Source organism: Myodes glareolus, chromosome 1, assembly GCF_982192425.1.
Source record: "Myodes glareolus chromosome 1, mMyoGla1.1, whole genome shotgun sequence".
In the NCBI taxonomy this organism is placed as follows: Eukaryota; Metazoa; Chordata; class Mammalia; order Rodentia; family Cricetidae; genus Myodes; species Myodes glareolus.
In genome coordinates, this window is record NC_142026.1 from 10,913,819 (window position 1) to 10,933,203 (window position 19,385).

At 35.8% G+C, this 19,385-nt stretch overlaps 1 protein-coding gene across 4 annotated transcripts in view; it reads right to left on the reverse strand.

Annotated features, from left to right (window-relative positions):
- Erbb4 (erb-b2 receptor tyrosine kinase 4) overlaps window positions 1-19,385 on the reverse strand; it is a 1,041,831-nt gene that overhangs the window by 224,924 nt on the left and 797,522 nt on the right. For all 4 annotated transcript variants that reach the window (XM_085698741.2, XM_085698747.2, XM_085698750.2 and 1 more), the window contains exons 17-19: window positions 12,364-12,496; window positions 7,765-7,887; window positions 3,835-3,933 (exon numbers count right to left, since the gene is read on the reverse strand). In XM_085698741.2, coding sequence (XP_085554867.2) covers window positions 3,835-3,933; window positions 7,765-7,887; window positions 12,364-12,496 — 355 coding nt within the window. The remainder of the gene's footprint in view (window positions 1-3,834; window positions 3,934-7,764; window positions 7,888-12,363; window positions 12,497-19,385) is intronic.

Here is a 19,385-nt window from a genome sequence, read left to right on the forward strand (position 1 = left end):
CCTTGGATATCAATAGAGGTGCTCGTTGTGGGGGAGGAGATTTGAATATTAAGCTGCAGTGTTTTTTTGCCATTTGTTTTTAAAAAACACGAAAACACACATAAATACATATTCATTACTCATGTCCTTATCAACATGATAAAATGTGTAATCTGCTATAGAGATAAACAGAGTAAGTGTAAAGGAGACTAATGTTTAATAGGTGTTTGTAGTTTTCAGTTTCTTTGTAAGCTTTGGCTTTTTGAGATCTAATAATATACGAAAAAACACATGCACGTATAAAAAGAAGTACACACAGACATTGGTGTGCAAAAGATACTCATGGTATGGTTTCAGAGGATCTCATTTTTGTATAAAAGCTCCTGAATACGTTACTATGTTGCTACAACACCTGGTGGCCAGGCACTTCTTTTGCCTAATGGTTTTCTGATGTGGGAGTCCCCTCTGTGTGTTGTGATTATCATTCACGAATAAAGAAATGGCCTTGGCCTTATGATAGGGCAGAACTTAGGTAGGCGGGGGGAAACTGCATTGAATGCTGGGAGGAGGAAGGTGGAGGTGGAGAGACACTATGGAGCCGCTGCCAGAGTCAGACATGCTAGAACTTTGCAGATAGGCCACAACCTCATGGTGATATACAGATTAATAGAAATAGGTTAGATTAAGATGTGAGAATTAGCCAATAAGAAACTAGAGCTAATGGGCCAAGCAGTGATTTAATTCATACGGTTTCTGTGTGGTTATTTTGGAGCTAAGCTGGGCAGCTGGGACGAACAAGCAGGCCCCTTTCCTACAGTTTTCCTTGTCATTGTAGCCTTTTTTCTGCCATCCTCAACAGGTAAGTCATGAAGATATTAAGACCCCTCTGTCCATAACCACTAGTCAATGGTGTAGGAGCTGGAATAAGTGCTCTGGTTCTCTCATTCTCCCAGCAACTATCAACCAAAGCAGTTTGGGAGAGTACTCTCTTAAATCTTGAATAGGACAATTAGTACTAGATTGTGTGACTTCTCAAACAGAAGGAGGCTACAGGCATCATAGTGATAGGTAGTAGTTTCCTTGTCTTATTTCCATACTTTTCCAAGGACAAATCATTCAACTGTAGCATAAATTACTTCTACTCAAATATTTATTACATGAGCAGCATGTGCTTCTGGAAGCACTCAGACTAAGACATTCAGCAAACATACTACTTTGACTATTACTGGATGACTTGTAATTTCATCTCTGTCCTTTGGCTCAACTTGTATCCAGGTTTCCCTCCATGGACGTTCCCTTTTGGTTTGAGCTGTTATAAATACTTAAAATGCTTTCCAAACAACGTGGATAATCTAAAAATGAAGATACAAAATGTAGCCATTCATTTACACGAAAGTTATACTAATTTACTGAAACTGCATTCACCGTCATTGTTGCCTGTTAAAATGATTTTAATCAGTGTGATGCTATCACTCTGATAGTTTAAAACAAGTCACCAAGATAGAAAATATTTCTTATCAAAAAAGCCAGCAAGCTGTTAAGTCTCTAGCACCTACCCAAAGTTAAGAAAGCCATATCAAAAAATAAATTCTTAATTTTTACTTTTAAAAAAAGAATAAATTTTTTTTGAGTCTGTTAGTTACCAAATCCATCACCCATCTAGGAAAATGATTCCTTTCATGGCTCAATCAGAGGCTCATCTTAAATTCAACGGAAAGCTAAGTCTTCAAGCTCCCATCCTACTCCTGTTTCCATGGGAATAGGCTTCAGATCAAGGGGGAGGGGAGTGGATGAATGGGGTTAGGAGCTTTCAAATAATCATTCGAAATCATGATGAGGTTTTTAGAGCTTCTTTTTACGTGATTATTTTGTAGCCTCTTAACCCTCTTTTGCCAGACTGTTTCCATGGAAATATGACTGTCCAAGCCTCCAGCAGAGATTATTAGCATTCTTGTGAATTATAGCTTTGGCTGTAGCTCAAGGTGGCCAAGTTTGATCTTCTATCAGTTTTATATATGAACTTCTGCTTTTTATTTACTGTAATTTTTCCTTGTAATTACTATTTAATTTGAAATTTTCCTTCCTGAGTTCATAACTATGATCTGGGTAAAATTGAATGATTAGGGCATTATTGAAAAAGTCTTCCATTCTAAATAGCAACATATGAGCCAGACATTTAGCTGCATGGAGTGTAATAACCTTTAACAACCTGCAGAAAAATATTTAGCTATTGTATATGCAACATTTATTATATAAGTGTTGCTAGTAAGGCAAGAGGGGTGGTTTTTTAATTATTTAGCAAATGATACACACAGACACCATTTCCAGAGCTGCAGATGCTTGTACCATTTTCAGTCCTACAATGTAATAATTAATATCAAATTAAGCTATAATAGCCTTATAAAAGATGGTTAGCATTGCTTTCAAAGTTCTCAAGGTCATATACTGAGTTTCTTTAAACCTACAAAGGAACTTTCAGAAGAGGCTGGCTAAGAATATATAGCAATCTGTTTTGAAAAAGAAAGTGCATATGCTTCTTGCACTCTCTTTTATGTAAAGGTCACTTTAAAATCAAAATCATTCTTATTATTGACGAGATGATGCTAAAAGACAGAGAAAGAATGTATATGGATCTATTCCAGAATCCCCAGTAAGATCTCTTGCGTTCAATGTGAAAAAGCAGCAGCAGGCTAGACATCTAATGGTATTCCACCCTACTCTCTAAAGCTGAACAGCCCAATCGACAACTTTCACTGGGGAAAATCTGCAAGCTCTGATTGACCTCATCAAGGACTTTTATTCCTTATCCCCATCTTTATTGTTCTCTAGTTGAAGCTTTAATCACAGTCCTGTTTGATGAATCTGAACTGAAAAGAGTAAATATCGCTCGAGAACTTAGGTTTTAAAGAGGTTCCTGTTGAAATATAGGAAAGACTAACTGGCTAGAAACACTAATCTTGATTCTTTTTTAGCTCAATAAAGTATAAGTACAAGAAGTAAAGAATCCAAATTAATTTTTCAAAGTGGCTTCAGACTTCCAAAATGCTGTTCTTGTTGTCGTCACACTTGTGTTCCTGAGAGCGGGTCCACTCTTAAAGCAAACATTCTTACCATTTTACTTATTGGATATTTTGTTGGAGCCCAGGCAGACTCATTCATACACAGTTTCGTCTTAATTACCCAGCAGAAAGGGCAGACTGAGGAGTTGGCACATTGAACACAAGATAGGCAAATCCTCACTGTTCTCTGCTTTTGTAAGAAATTATTTCCAGTCAGGCTCAATGGACTGAACTGAAAGCGTCTCTACAATCTGGGCTAACCTTGGGCTAAGCTGGGATAATCTTGGGCTAAACCGGGTTAGCCTTGAGTTAGGTTGGTCTGGTCTGTCATTTGTCAGTTATTTAGAAGACTGTTTGAAATCTATTACAGACTTTGTGAGTCAATGATATTTAGAACATTGTTAGCGCTTTATATGTACTCTCTAAATAAGTGCTTATAAAAGAATGACTTATAAAAATGACTTACTGTTGTCACCATTCCAGTACTTTTGACACTGTTGTACCGCCTTTAATAAATGCATTTCTGTCTGAGTATAATCCAAATTATAAGTAAAATGAAATGCAACATGCTTAATTCACAGAAGCAAATTCAACATAGGGATTATAAATATTTCCCTAAGAGTACAGTCATGGCAGATAGCTGCAAACTAGGGATGACTTGAAAGGTATAATAAGATGTGAGGTTATAACACATTCAGAGAAGAAGCTTTGAAAGGTGGTTGATCCTTTCATTATTTTATTTTCAAGCACCGTATTTAGCAATAAATAAAAATATGACTGTGGTTTGTGTACTTACATCCATGAACTCAACATTGGCTTTGGGGCCAGTTGTCTCATTAAGGATCTTAATGGCCACGGGGATTTTCACTGTTTCACCTTCAGGCACCCAAATACCCTGAAAGGAAAAACAAGTCAGATTGATTCTATATTGAGATCGAATAATATTTTACAGTAGAATATAATTTGATTTGACCACTCACACTTTAATTTTATTTTATTTCATTAAAGAGATTATCATATAATTACATTTTCCCTTTTTTTTCTTCCCATCAAACCTCCCATGTACTCGTCATCACTCCCCTTCAAATTTATTGCCTCCTTTTTCCATATTGCAAGTATATATATGTATGTATGTATTCTTCAATACTACCTTCTCAATACAGATAATGTGACTTGTATGTACTTTTTTAGATTTGACAATTTGGCACTGAATAACCAATTGGTATACTCTGAGCTTTAATTTCTTTTCAATAATAAGCTTTTTGTCAGCATATCTTATGTATTGTATATGTTTGTGGTCTAAATTCATAAGAGATGAATTATGCATATTTCTATTTTCATAGTATTCAATGTCCATTTAAGATTAATTTGATTTCTTCTTATAAAAGGCTTTGCACATTGAAGAGAACATTAACAGAGGATAAAGTATCTAAATCTTATTAGGATGACAATATTAACTTCATTTTAAGACAATTTAAGTATTTTCTTTTTCACTCTGAAGAGTATGGAAACTTCAGGTCTAAACAATAATGTATAAAATATGATTAGGTAGAATGATATTTATTTTTCAGCCCAGTTGTTTATTCTTTAACTAATAAAAATATCATGTTTCATAAGTTAAGATGGAATAGGAATTAAATTTCAAAGGTTAGTTAGCATTTTGAAAATAGGACTCAAGGGCAAGTTCTGGGGTAAATGGAATACACAGTAATTTATCTATGTTATTAAATTAATGATTTTTGCCACTGGGTAGATATAAAATACTTACATTGACCACTGGCAATTTGTCTTTTTATCAACATAACTGCAGGATTTAGGGATTAGGAAAACATTAAAAATTTAGACTTTCAAGGTACAAGATTAATAATAGGTTTCTGAGAAAACTTAAACATCTAAATGAGGATAAGAATTTTGAGAGGACAGATAAGAATGCTTGGATTAAGAATGGATGTTGTTAAAAGCATATGGTTCAAAAAGAATTCAGAACTTTTGTGAGATCATTACAGGGAGGGATCTCAGGATGACTTCTGACCATTTTAACTTAAAGACAAAAGGAGGAAACTATAGATTGCAGCTCTACATTCTTTTTCAGCGTCATCTGTGACAATGATAGGAAGAAACCTAACTTAAGTAAATGTGATTGTGTCATCCTTTGTTGGAATAGTAGAGGAGGCACAAACCCAAGAGACATCGACTAGAAATAACAGTGAAGAAACATACTTTAAACCTCCAGGATGAGATTTATGATTGTGTTTGACTTAAGCGGGTCAATGGGGAAAAGTATGTGTCAAATGCAAAATAATAACATAAGTTACTTGTAGTATAATTTTGTAAAAGGATATTCAAGCAGAAGAAGGGAGGGAAAAACCTCAGAACAGAAAACCCCAGGCTATATTTTATCAGAGGTGGTATCTAGGGCAGAGAACATGCTTATCATTATTCAATAAAATAACCACGTAGGGAATTACTTTATAAAGCTGTAGCATCAATATTAAAATATTCCTAAAGTATAGTTTTAAAATAAAAATATAAATTCAGTGTGAATTAATTTGTATCACTTAACTAGCCATTATGTTATAGACCAAAACACATGAAATTGGAATATACTCGTGCCCACATTGATCCTGAAATAGCATATCTTCAGTTAGGAAGAAAAAAATGACCCAATAAGTACTCAGGCCATTGGTGTTTGTGTGTTCACCAATGGTTTTTAATAGATTAAGACTGTATGTCTTACAATGCATGACATATTTACTAAAACATAGGACTGGCAACACATATTTCAAATATGCCACTTTCATAAACTTGTGAAATGTCTACTAAAGTTACTATAAGCACACATTTGTCTACATACTTTCAATTTTGTCAATAAGACAAAAATGATTATCACCAAACCCAAGGGAAAGAGGTTCCAACAGTTTTCTGTTGACTTTCCTATAGTTTAGCTTGGAAACCCTCATTCATATCTATGGATATGAAAGGTCAAGCAATTATCAGATGAATCATAGGGCTAGTGGGGGCAACGAATCTTTATAAAGCTGATTGGAAGGCATATACATTGTAATGAAGTGGTACCAAGTCTTACGCAGTAGGATAGTAATGATTCAATTAGTTCCTTCCATCTCCTTAGGGAGGGGAGCAGAAAAAAATGTGGAGCTCAATAAAAATCAATAAAAAAGATAGAATTTAGAACCACATATGTATTATTCCAAATAATTTTATGCATGCTCTTTAAAATACATATAAATTGAAATTATTAAATAGCAATTCAAATTTAGATTCAGTTTTAAGTATAAAGTTACACAATTTGTGACTTTTTCTAGGATAATTTTAGTATATATAAAAGGTAACTCAGGCATAGAATATGAAGATCAGAAAGACAAAGTCAGCCTAAATTAGAATCTGTGCAAATTGGACACTCAGTTAATTATTTAACTGAACAAAATATGCACAAGAAAATGATAGGGAAACTTTCACAGTTGGATATTGGAAAGTTTATAATGATGACGATATTTTCAAATACCTAGGAAATGAAAATTTATGTCTACATTATGACCACTAATATTGTTCTAATAGATAAATCATTATTTTATGTTTCTTGAGACACTGTGTCACTACCTTGCCACTGTTTTCACCGTTTTACTAAATAATCTACAGTGCTCTCAAGCTTTTGTGTGCAATTTATTCCCATGACTCATAATTCAAGTTTGAGATTACATATATATACATTGTATATATATAAAATCACATCAACTTAAATCATTTTTTCTAAATAGAGAAAACACTGAGCATTTTGAAATACAAAATTCTTAAACACATATCTACCTTAATCAGTTGTTTGTAAAAATAAGGAATCACTTAGAAATATACAGTGAGCTGCAAAAGTAAATTTTGTGAATTGTACCAATGACTGCTACAAAATGGCCTCACCATTAACCCAGGAGAGTTTCTTTGTCTCGCTATTTACCATTCAAATAAATTTCACCACAGTTAATATTAGGCAGGCCTCTGGATTGTACTTGTAATTTAGCTAAATAAATAAATATATAAATACCATCAGTTGAAGTTTCTATTTCCAGAAAAATTTGTCTTTGAAAATAGATGGTATTATCCTTTTGTCTTATCTGATCTGAACTATTCATGCTCTTATTTTTTACAAAAAGGCAAGGGCATTAAAACTACCAACATAATGACTACATCATATATGTAATCAGTCAGGCAAAAAAAAGTTATAATCTTATTCTACAAACGTATTAACACATTCATACAGATTTTGAGTGATCAGTTGGTAGAGTACCAACAGAGACTAGGATTAAAGAGCAGAAAGGACTGCAAAGCATTGTGGGAATTGCACCGGAAGTTCTGGAAGTTCCCAAAACAATGACGGGGGGGGGGGGGGGAGGCGGGGGGAGGAAGCAGGTTGTGGTTGAGTGTTTGGGAAACAAGTCGAAATTTGTGAAAGAGAAGGCAATATTGAAAGGGGCTCAAAGGGCCCTGAATGCACTCCACTTTGGTGAGTATCTATAGTTCTCCCCTTCTCTGAACACGACACTTATCCAAACTTGTTCAGAAAAGTTAAAGAATTCATCCGTCCAGCAACGTCTCAATATTACATGATCCCTCTCTTTGAATATTAAAAGGAAATTAGGTTGGCTAAAACAATTACCTTGGCTATTATTTTTTAAAAGTTTGAATAACTGGAGACACGTACTGTGTTCTTGCTTACCTTATAAACGGTTCCAAAAGCTCCTGAGCCAAGGACTTTTACCCTCTTTAGTTCTGTTTCCTTCAAAATGCGCAGTTGAGCTTGATTGGGTGCTGTGCCACTGGGGGTTAAGGGCTCTACCAACTGCAAAGCAAAGGCGTGGGATTACGGACCTTTCATCCACACTCACTTCTGCTTCTTCCTTCTGTCCATTTCTAACATGTTTAATGAAAGTGCTACGCTAGGGTATGTTTCTCCAACAAACTTTCGCAGTATCAGCCACAGTCCTATGCTCTCTACGCACCTGTTCTTTGTCTGGGTGAATTCAAGTTTTGCATATATTCTACCAGAGGCACACTGGTTAAAAATACAGAGACAAAATAAAAGAATACGAAAGTACAACAAAATCAGAAATTAATGCAAAGCTATCATGATCATATCAGAAGGGGGATACTAGTTAGCACAATGTTGATTCTTTGGGCAACCAAAAAAATCAAATATATAAGATTCTTGTCACATCTCAATCCTTGTCTGAGTAGGCCTGAAATTTTGAATTTTTTGTGGACCATAAGGTGGTATCTATTTATGATGGTGAGTGCTGAACTCAATTTATGTAGCATGATGAGTACACAGTTTGGTTCTGGACTGTAAGCTGCTTTCCGACACAAAGGCATTCAATGACAAGAATGGGGATGAAGGCTTCCTAATTCTGGCTTTTAAGTGAGCTATATATTATATCAGACTTGAGGTCATGGCAATAGAGTGACATTAAGAGACCGTTTGCCAAGTAAGGAGTTGGGAGTCAGTCTCAGAAGGAGAGAAGGATACAGATATAAAATACATCAGATGTGAGTTAAATATTAACGGTGAGATGAGAGTAGGAAGCCTCAGATCAGGAAGAGGGCTGAATGTGGTCAAAGCGTAAAATTAGGCTGAAGTTTATTGATGTAGTTAGGATACCATTCAGCTGAAGCATTTGACTGCATGAAGGAAGGAGATGTGAACTGGAATAGGCAAGAGTGTCTAAAGGTCTCACACCTTAGCCACAGTGGCTCTGTCTGAAACCTCAGCTACCTTTGTCCAACTATATTTGGAAAATAATAATTGGAATTTTTCAGAAAAATTCATAAGTTTAGAATATTTTTGTTAAAGTAACTAATTTATTTGATAAATAGGAACTGTAATTATCTTTTTGTGTTCAATGTATCAATCAAACTCAATCAAAGTTATGTATGTAGAGGAACAAACATCATAGATATAAACATTAGTCATTATCTATAGTCTCAAACATCTGTTGTTTTGAGAATACATCACTCTGGGATCAAAAAATCTACTATGCTTAGTGGATTCTAGCAATAAACAAAGGACATTGAACGTATAGTTCATGATCCTAGAGAAGCTAAGTAATAAGGTGAACCCAAAGAAAAACATATATAGATCTTCCTGGAAATTGGAAGCAGTCAAGATCACCAGGCAAAAGTTGGGAGCATGGGTGCAGGGGTGTAGAGGGAAGGGGAGGGGGGGAGAGAGAGGGGGAAGGGGAGGGTTGGGGAGAGTTTGGGGGAGTGGGGTGGTTGAGAAGGAGGAAGGATGGTTATGGGAGCAGGGAAGGAGATATCTTAATTGAGGGAACAATTTTAAAGTCGGCAAGAGGCTTGGCTCTGAAGGGGTTCCCAGGAGTCCACGGGAATGACCATAGCTAGGACCCTGAGTAGCGGAGGAGAGGGTGCCTGAACTGGTTTTGTCCCATAGTCAGACTGATGACTATCTTGAATATCACCATAGAACCTTTGACCAATGACAGATGGAGACAGAGACCCACATCGGAGCACTGGACTGAGCTCCCAAGGTCCAGTTGAAGAGCAGAAGGAGGGAGAAGATGAGCGAGGAAGTCAGGACCATGAGGGGTTGGTCCTCCCACTGAGACAGTGTGCCTGAGCTAACGGGAGTTCACAACCTCCAGCTGGACTGGGACTGAACGAGCATGTGATCAAACTGGACCGTCTGAATGTGGCTGACAATTGGGGCAGAATGAGGGGCCAATGATAATGGCACTGGGATTTGTCTCTACTGCATGTACTGGGTTTTTGGGATCCTAGTCTATTTGGATGAACACCTTCCTAAGCCTGGATGTACTACGGGGGAGGGCCTTGGACTTCCCACAGGGCAGGGTGCCTTGTCCTCTCTTAGTACTGGAGGGGTGGGTAAGAGGGTGTATGGGGGAGTGGAGGGAAGTGGGATGAGGGGAGGAAGTGAGAATTTTGATTGGTATTATTTATAAAGTAATAAAAAAAGAGGAATTAGAAAAAGAAAAACTGACAGTGGTCAAACTGGGAAAAAAAAAGAAGTCTGCTGGGTGTACTTCCGAGGCTTGGGGAACACAAAGTCTACATCTTTCGATAGCAGTTCATGTTAAAATTCATGTTCAAATCAGAGAAATAGCAGGCAAGGCTTTAAAAATACTGTTCTTTTTAGTTTAAAAGGAACTAAACTTTAAACAACAGTCTATTTTATTCTCTGCATTAAGATATAATTAAAGGCTTCTACTACTCAAATTGTCTAAACTCGCCATGGTACTCAAAATGTCTGTTTACAAGGCTGATTGTGCCGTGGACCTCCTGTCTGGCTGTTACCATCATGCTTCTTTGAACATCATGGCCTACTGAAGCAGTGAAGCAGTCCTAAGTTCAGTGGGTAAAGAGTGAGCAAGGATGTGGGGGAAAGCACGGTAAAAGTAATCAAAATTAGTCTGTTTCCCAATAGTTTGACAACTAATCTACTATTCTTTCATTTTCACAATTTAAATTATAAAAATATAAATTAGTTTTTTAAGAATTTTCTTGAAGTCAAGTAAGAGTATCTCAGAAAGAATCATTGACTTTTACATTTAAAAATCCTCTTTCCAAGATTTCCCTCCATTGTAAGTCCCCTATCAGGAGCTGATTGGCATATTTTTTTAGATGCTATGTCTGATTTTAAATGTGTGTGTGTGTGTGTGTGTGTGTGTGTGAGAGAGAGAGAGAGAGAGAGAGAGAGAGAGAGAGAGAGAGAGAGAAAGAGAGAGAGAGAGAGAGGTGGATGTTTATGTGGTTGGTAGTCCAGAGGACAACCTAACATACTTCAGTCACTCTCCATGTTTTTGGTGGATACTCTTTTACAGATTTCGAATATGTCAAGTACGAGAAGGTGTCTCACCAGTGAGTCCAAGGGATCCATCTCTACCTGTCCTGGGATTATAAGTACATACCACCATTGCCATGACTAGTTTTTATGAGTTCCATGGATCGAATTCAAGCCCTCATGCTTACAAGGCAAGCACTTTACTGAAAGAACTATCTCACCAGCGCTATGAGTAACTTAAATGACTCTATAAACAATTTAATATAGAAATCATTTTAAGGCAGGTGGTGGTGCCTTGAATTTCAGTATTCAGGAGGAAGAGGCAGGCAGATCTGAGAGTTCGAGTCTAACTTGGTCTAAAGAGTAATTTCCAGGACAGTCTCCAAAGCTACAGAGAAACCCTATCTTGAAAAAAAAAAAAGAAATAAGTCATTTTAAACTTAGAACACATGCAATTAGAATTCTAGAATTAGAACCAATTAGAATTGGTGAGGAGGTTTCAGCACATTGGACAATAATATCTAAGTTTTTATATGGGATATATGTTGGTAAGTAACCTTAGTATGTGTCATGCAATGGTTTTCTGTTTGGAAACTTCTGAAGGCAAAAGTACTAAGACATAATCCATTTCCAGTCTGTCCCATTTATGAAGAATTGAGTATCTCTATTCCTGATCATCTTAGGAGTGGAAGAACAGCCTGATGGCCATTTTGACAACAAAATAGGAAATATAGTCTGAATGACACACAGAATTCCTCTGAATTGTTCAGGCAGATCCAGATAGGAGTATCCAGAGAATGAGGTAGGATGGGACTCAAAGCTCTGCTTGTGCAAAATCTCCTGTGATAGTTTCTTCTCTTGTCTCCTATGTACTGCAAACTATCAGCTGCATGCAAAAGAAGCCACGATGGGGTGGGGGACATAATCGAAATGCTGATAATTAATGGATAAATTGTGTAACCTCAACATGTAATACACAAGATTAAGTGTGCCTCTTCAGCTGCAGCAAAAGTTTCATGTTATTTCAGTTTTAAAGCTCGGTCTTTCACTGCAGGTGGAGCTAATAATTGGCTGGCAATTTAATGATCCTAATTAAAATGTATTTAGCTTTTACTTTCAATCAGGGAATTTCTATTGATTTCTAACATATGTCTAGTTCTACCACTGAGATGTCCTCTCCTCAGGCTATGCTGAGGGTATGCTGCTACTGAGCTATCTTTTACCCAGAGACTCTAATGGGTGTCTCCACAACCAAAATAAGTCTTTTTTTTATTTCAACAGAATCACTGGACCCGTCCATTCTGTTCTCATTGAGCTCTGACCCTACTATCTTAACTACTTTTATAATATAGTCTGTCTTCACCAACTTTGTACAAATGTATAGCATACAACCTCATCCAAAACTAAGCCATCTTTTCAATGCTTTCAGAAAACAGCGTATGGTCTGTAAAATTTAAAGAAAACCCCCAATTTTATGAGAAACAGTAGTGAAATCGCTACCTCTGTCTCCAGAAATCGCCTCAAGGCTCGTTTCTTTTTGATACTTTTTCTTCTGACGTAAACTGCAAATGTCAGAGCCATGATGACCAGGATGAAGAGCCCGCCAATGACTCCGGCTGCTATCAGTGGAGTTCTGCCAACCAGAATAAAAAAATAAAAATAAAGTATGAAGAGAGAAAGACAGAGGGAAAGAGCAAATGCATGAGGCGTTTTCCACGCCTCATGAATCTAGTCATTGTGAAGAAAAGCAAATAAAAAGCCGCCAGGGCTCTAATAATGCCCTTAACATTGTAAGCTGCACGTTTTGTTTTGTTTTGATTTTAAACCATGCACAAGCAATTAATTTTTTGGAGAAGAACAACTGTAGCATGCCATTTAGTGAAAACAAATTGGATTACTGAATAAGGAATGAGGAACACACACTAAGACAATGGAGTGGGAATATTTAAAATTCCTTTTATTAATTTAAATAAGTAAAGGAGAAGTTCGTTCTAATGAACTGTTGCTGAGTATAATTTTACCTCTAGAATACGACCTTGGCAGTGGCACTATTGACCTTTGGGGCTGTTTACAAATCTGTTGTAGAGGTTACTTCATTTTCAATATTTAGTACCATGCCTGATCTCTCTTCCTAGATAGCAGTAGCATCTCCAGTCTTCAGCCACAGCAATATTCCCTGATATTGCCAAAGACCTAGCAACATCACCTCTGTTTGAGAACCTCTTCTCAAAAGTGACAATGTGTATCCCAGAGACAGACAATCCACCACATCTTTGGAACACAAGGGTATCACTAATGGGTTGTTTATTACCAATATTGCTTTGAAAATTGAAAGGTAGGAGAAAACACTGAATCATATGTTGGGGTGATAGTGACAGAGATATATTTATTATAATTTGAAGTATGTCTTTATGCCACATGCTCATAAATTTTGTGTAAAATAAATCTTTCCTCAAGCTATATAAATGATGTCAAGAAGCGATTAGAAGATTTTACTCTTCAGGTGTTCTTCCAGTGTATTTTAGCAAGACAGAACTTTAAAGTTGATTGCTTCTTACTGTTTTCTAAAATTATTTTTTTTTCCTTTTAGTAAAACTACATTCTTTATGTAAAGCATTATCTATGAACTTTAGGCAGTCATAGTTTTGAAATACATTCCTTTTATATGGCATAGCAAATAACCCAGTCTGAAACATGATATTTCCTAACAAATATTTGACTATGAAGCCCCAATAGATGGCAAATAAAAAATGATTTTCTTCATGTTCATGCCTTCTACAATAAATCATTTTATATTACATATCTCTACCTTCACAAGAACCTATTCTATATTGCTATATTCCCTAAAAGAATTTCTTATATTTTCAAGATAAACTATTGCTCAAAGATAGACAAGAAATAATGATACTGGATAATCATAAATTAGTCCTTGAAATTCTAAAGCACTCATGAAAAAAGTTGTGTAACTACTTCCACAAATAAAATATGTTTTAAAGATTATGACTGTTGTATTGTCGTATGAAACTGCAGAAATTCTTAAAAAGTCATCCATCCTAAAGTTTCTTCCTGACATCAAAAACCTTACTGAAATGTAGCTATAATTCAACTATATATTTTTTAAATAGAATCTCTTAAAGATATAAAAGACTCTTGAGAAAATTAAATTGTACAAAGACACAAACCTTTCATTGTAATGTGTTTTTGTGTGTTTAGTGACATATTTTTTACATTTAAGTTAAATATATATCATAGGAAATACTATGGAATTTCAAACCAAAATGTATTTTTTCTACTAACTACTTCACACACTGGTGAATACTCACTCATTTTAAAAGACTTCTAATTTGACATTATATATATTAAAAATGTAAGAATCATGTTTTGTTTGTTGACCGTATTTTAGGGACATTTATGGTTTTGCATAGAACAAAAACGGTCCTCTTTTTCCTCATCTTATTTCAGTATTGAGGAAGTGTAGAACCCTGCTAGTCCAAGTGAAACATTCAAACTCAGTGGGATGGATTTGCTGTTTTTCTGCATAATATTTACTTTTGATATTTTCACCCAACAGTTACTTTTCTTGATGTGTGTCTCTTCACTAGTTTCTTCTCTCACCAGCTGGCAAGAGTGACAGAAAAGCAAAAAACCTGGGAAATGAAGAACTTCTATTTCTACATTAAAAATCCCATGGAAATATGTGGTTGGACATTACGCAGGGGCTGTCTCCTGAGGAAAATATCGAACATTAAAGACAATTCTATTTACACATGTCTTACCACTGTCAATCTTGATGACTCCCAGTGATTCGTACATGAGCAATAGGGGCATTAGTTTAACCAAGAGTTATGATTTAATAATATTGTTTTTCTTTTTAATACAAGATCTCACTATGGAGCCTAGGAATTGGTTCGGAACTTATGATTCCCCTGCCTTAGCTTCCTGAGTGGTAAGATTACAACTGTGCACCGCCATCCATGACTAATCTTCACTCTTTATGAGGTCCCTTCAAAACAGGATTGAACTGGCTGAATCACATATTTAATTCCTATATATTTCTCCCAGATCTATTACTTTGCAAACCAAGCTAACTCAGAGATTTCTTCCTGTGTGTTTGATGAATCTCTAAGAAGCTCATGTAAGACTATGAAGATCAGAGGGGTCAAACAGACTGCAATTATTCTACACTTCCTTATCCATAGCAGTGGTTTTGATTGTTGGCTTGGTTTTCAGTGCCCATTAGAACCTGACTGGCATTCGCAAGTGTTTAAAAGAGTAATGGAGGTGTGAAGTTCAAACTCAGAGTAAAAGGAAACAATCAACTGAGAGCTTCACTTATACTGTGACTTGGAAACCACACAATAAAGTCCATGTTCACCCAACTACTTGTACAACTATGATGAGAATTCTGAACCACAGACAAATTTCATTAATTTACTTAAGTGCACATATTTTGATTTTAATAAATTTATTTAGAAGTAGAAAAATAATGAAGAGTATTATTGTTTCAAATGCAATTACCTTATAGGAGGCAGTGTGTCCCAAAAATAACATACTCATATTAAAATATACATTATTGTCTAGTCATTTGTGAATCATAGCATTACTCTTTTTTCCTTCTTTTTTATTTATTAGATTTTTTTTAAATTACCAATCCAAGTTCTCACTCCCTCCCTTCTTCCCATTCCCTCCACACACCCTCTACCTCACCCCATCGAATCCTCAGAATGGGTAAGGCACAGTGTCTTGTGGAAGGTCCAAGGCCCTCCCTACTGTATCTAGGCTGAGCAAGGTATACATTCAAAGAGAATAGGATCCCAAAAAGCCAGTTCATGCAGTAGGGATAAATCCTGGTGCCACTTCCAGGGGCATCTTAGTCTGCCCTAGCGATGCAACTGTCAGGCACATTTAGAAGAACTAGTTTGGTCCTATGCTTGTTTCTTCCCAGTCTGGCTGGAGTTGGTGAGCTCCCATTAGCTCAGGCAACCTGTTTCAGGGGGTGTACCTATCATGTTCTTGACCGCTTTGTTCATATTCTCATTCCTCCCACTCTTCAACTGAACTTTGGGAGCTCAGTCCAGTGCCCGATGTGGGTCTGTGCCTCTGCCTCCATCACTTGCTGGATGAAGGCTCTATGGTGTTATTCAAGATTACCATCAGTCTGACTAAAGGGGAAATCTAGATCGGACCCCCTCTCCTCTATTTCCCAGGGCCCTAGATAGGGTCCTCCTTTTGGATTCCTGGGAATTTCTCTAGAGCCAGGTTTCTGCTAACCTCATAATGGCTCCCTCAATTAAGATATCACTCTCCTTGCTCTCATTTCTGTTCTTCCTCCATCTCGACCATCCCATTCTCACTTGTTCTCCTTTACCTTCCCTCTCTTCCCTCCTCTTCTCCTCCTACCCTCTTATTGTAAAAGATGTAAGAAGATATATTAAATTCTCTAAACTATTTTTCACTTTATCTTTTTCTTTAAAGGCATTAAATCATAAAAATATATAGGTAAGTCACTTTAACTTATGACCAAAACTCAATTATTTATATTTTGTTTAACCCCTTCTATTTAATATCAATAAATGACTATCCTTCAAAAATGAAAAGTGGTTGTGTTATGTTTTTTAATTGGCAAAACTACCAGAGCCAACCATGATAAATCCATGAGATAATTTTAAGAATAAAATAAGCTTACCACAAAACAAAAACCTAATAAAATTTATATAATGGGTATATTTTTCTTCATTTTTGACTAAACCATACTCCGAGTTAAGATAAAACAAATAACCCACAGTCCAAATAATATTCACAGATTCTGTAGTTTGCAATTGGTGGGAGGGAGTTCCACGTTTAGAAGCCTAACTAAATAATTTAGAAGTTAAGCTAATTAATTAAAAAGCAAGTCTTCAGGAAGTGTTTTATCAGACTGGCACTTCTTGGCTGTTTATTTATAGGCATTAAAGATTAAAAGAGAAAAGATGGGGCCTGGAACATATTTAAGGAGTTAAAACCACAGGATAGCCTGATAAACTCCACAAGGTATATATATAGGAACACTTTGTTTCAGACTTTCAAAGTCTCAAATAGAACACCACAGTGTAACTACTGTATAGCGTTAAGACTTTCATTTCTGAGGTATTTTTTCCTTATCATAATTGTGGCAGAAAGATGTTTAAATTTGAACCAATCCAAGTTCCAGTTAAGTTATCTTCAACTAGATGTGTTTAATCTTCCTACAGAACAACTTAGATTAAGTAAACAAGCATAGGCCATAGCTGATAAAAATATGCAATTGGGAATCACCTGATCTATTAATACAGGCACAAGATCTAATGAATGGTTATGCATTTAATATCAGCATATAAAGTCAAATATATTTGAGATCAAATGAACAACCTTCCCCATTGTAGTGAGCAGCTTGAAGTTACATAGATGAAAGTACACATGCACACATCTTCCACTTTCCAAAGTACCTCCTGCACACAGCACATCATACATAAAAATACACATGTGTGCACATACATGCTGTCATATATGTGTGTGTGTGTATCTGTGGAATATAAATATGATTTCAGTGCCCATAGACATCAAAAAAGTGTGCCAAATGCACTGCAGTTGGATTGACACATGGTTCTGTGTTGCCTAATATGGCTTTGGCTAATCAAACTCAGGTCCACTGGAAGAGCATTGTGGACTCTTAACCACTCAGAAATCTTTGCAGCCACTGTACCAGGTTGTAATCATTACTGTCGTTAATAAATGAATATGGAAAATAAGTGGACATACATTATATTAATTAAAAATCTAATCAACCAGCATTGTGTCTCATCTTGTGTCCTTAATGAGATCTTTATAATAATATAGACGATGATATGAGAACGTTTTCAACATGTATCTTCAAAGGTTTAGTTTTTTTTTCTAAGTTGATCTTGCTATAAGTAAATGCTTTTGATAAAAAATCTGCTTGTTGGCTTTATTAAAACAAAATTCTAAGAATGCATTTGGAATTGCCTACTAAGTCAGAATATAACCTTGGAAATAAGAGCAGTTTCAACAGTTTTTTTAATCTAAGCAAGCCATTTAAATATAGTAAAATCATTATTCAAATAAGAGGAACACAGGATTTAACATTTAGAAGATTATCCTGTGTTTTGTAAGGCACACAGTTCATTAACAATTGTTTAATCACAAATGATCAAATGAAATGGGACTGCAAGAGACTGTTCCTGGTATGGAAATGATTCTCTTCTGTGAGAATAAGTCAAATGTTAATTTGGTCTTAAGTACAACATTTAAATTAAAGCAATTTTGATACTTCATAGATTTTCCAAGGTGTAAATTTTATGGAATACTATTTTAGCTAGGCAAAGATGTGCTACATTTGTTAATGCTGTGGAATATTACTCTAACTCTGTAGAGGTGTGCTACATCTGTTTCTGCTGCCTTTGATAGCGATGTAAAGATGTGTTGCATTTGTTTGACCTTGCCTACCTAAGGCACCTGCTAAGTCTAATGAAGTGTTGAAGAGCCAATAGCTGGGCAAGAGCAGGATAGGCAGGGTAGATGGGGGAGAGAATAAGTAGGAGGAGAAATTTACGTTCAAGAGAAGAAGGAAACAGTGAAGGAAAGGAGAGATCCATGCCTGGGGCCAGAAGTGAGGCAGATGTCAGACAGACAGACAGAAGAAGAAGGAAAGTAGGGCATACAGAAAGAAAGAAAGGTAGTAAGCCCTGAAGCAAAATGTAGATAAAGAGAGGCAAGGTAAGTTATAAAAGCTAGCAAGAAACGAGTCTACACTAAGGTTGTGCATTCATAACTAATAAGAAGTCTCTGTGTCATAATTTGAGAGCTGGTTGGTGGCCTAAAAGCAAGCCTTTTACATGTAAATTATCTAGTTAAAAGTTTATTTTTAAATACAGTGCATGGTTATCCAACTGTACAGTGTAGATGCTACTATCCCCATTTTAAATATAGGAACTATACTCAGAAAAGAGTGTGCCACCAAAAAGATGAAGTGTAAGTATTGCTGCATTTAGCTGCACATTGGATTCTCTCAAGCCCAATCATTTTTCACTTCTCTCTTTTCCTTAATATTATAATATAATTAATTTTTGGAATATACAGTGACATTATTCAGCTTTCAGCTCAATACATATGTTTTATAGTAGAGAAAACAAAATGCACAATATTTATTTAGTGACTCTGATAGAAACTTGATTTTATATTTGGTAATATTATAACATTTTAAATTTTCTCCAACTATTATTACATATGTTATTATATAGTCTGAGATCACTAAATCTTTTATGTTCTCCGATATAAAGTTTGTACATAACATTATTTTTGCATCTTCATTTTAATTTCCGTCAGGTTTGATGTTTTTCTTTTAACTTAAGAAAAAATTCTTTACGAAAGATAAGCACATTCAGTGTGATTGTTAATTCCAGGTGTCAAATTAATTGGATTATGAAATGCCTCAGATATTAGTGAGTTCCATCATTATGATGTCTATAAGGTGTTTCCAGAAATCA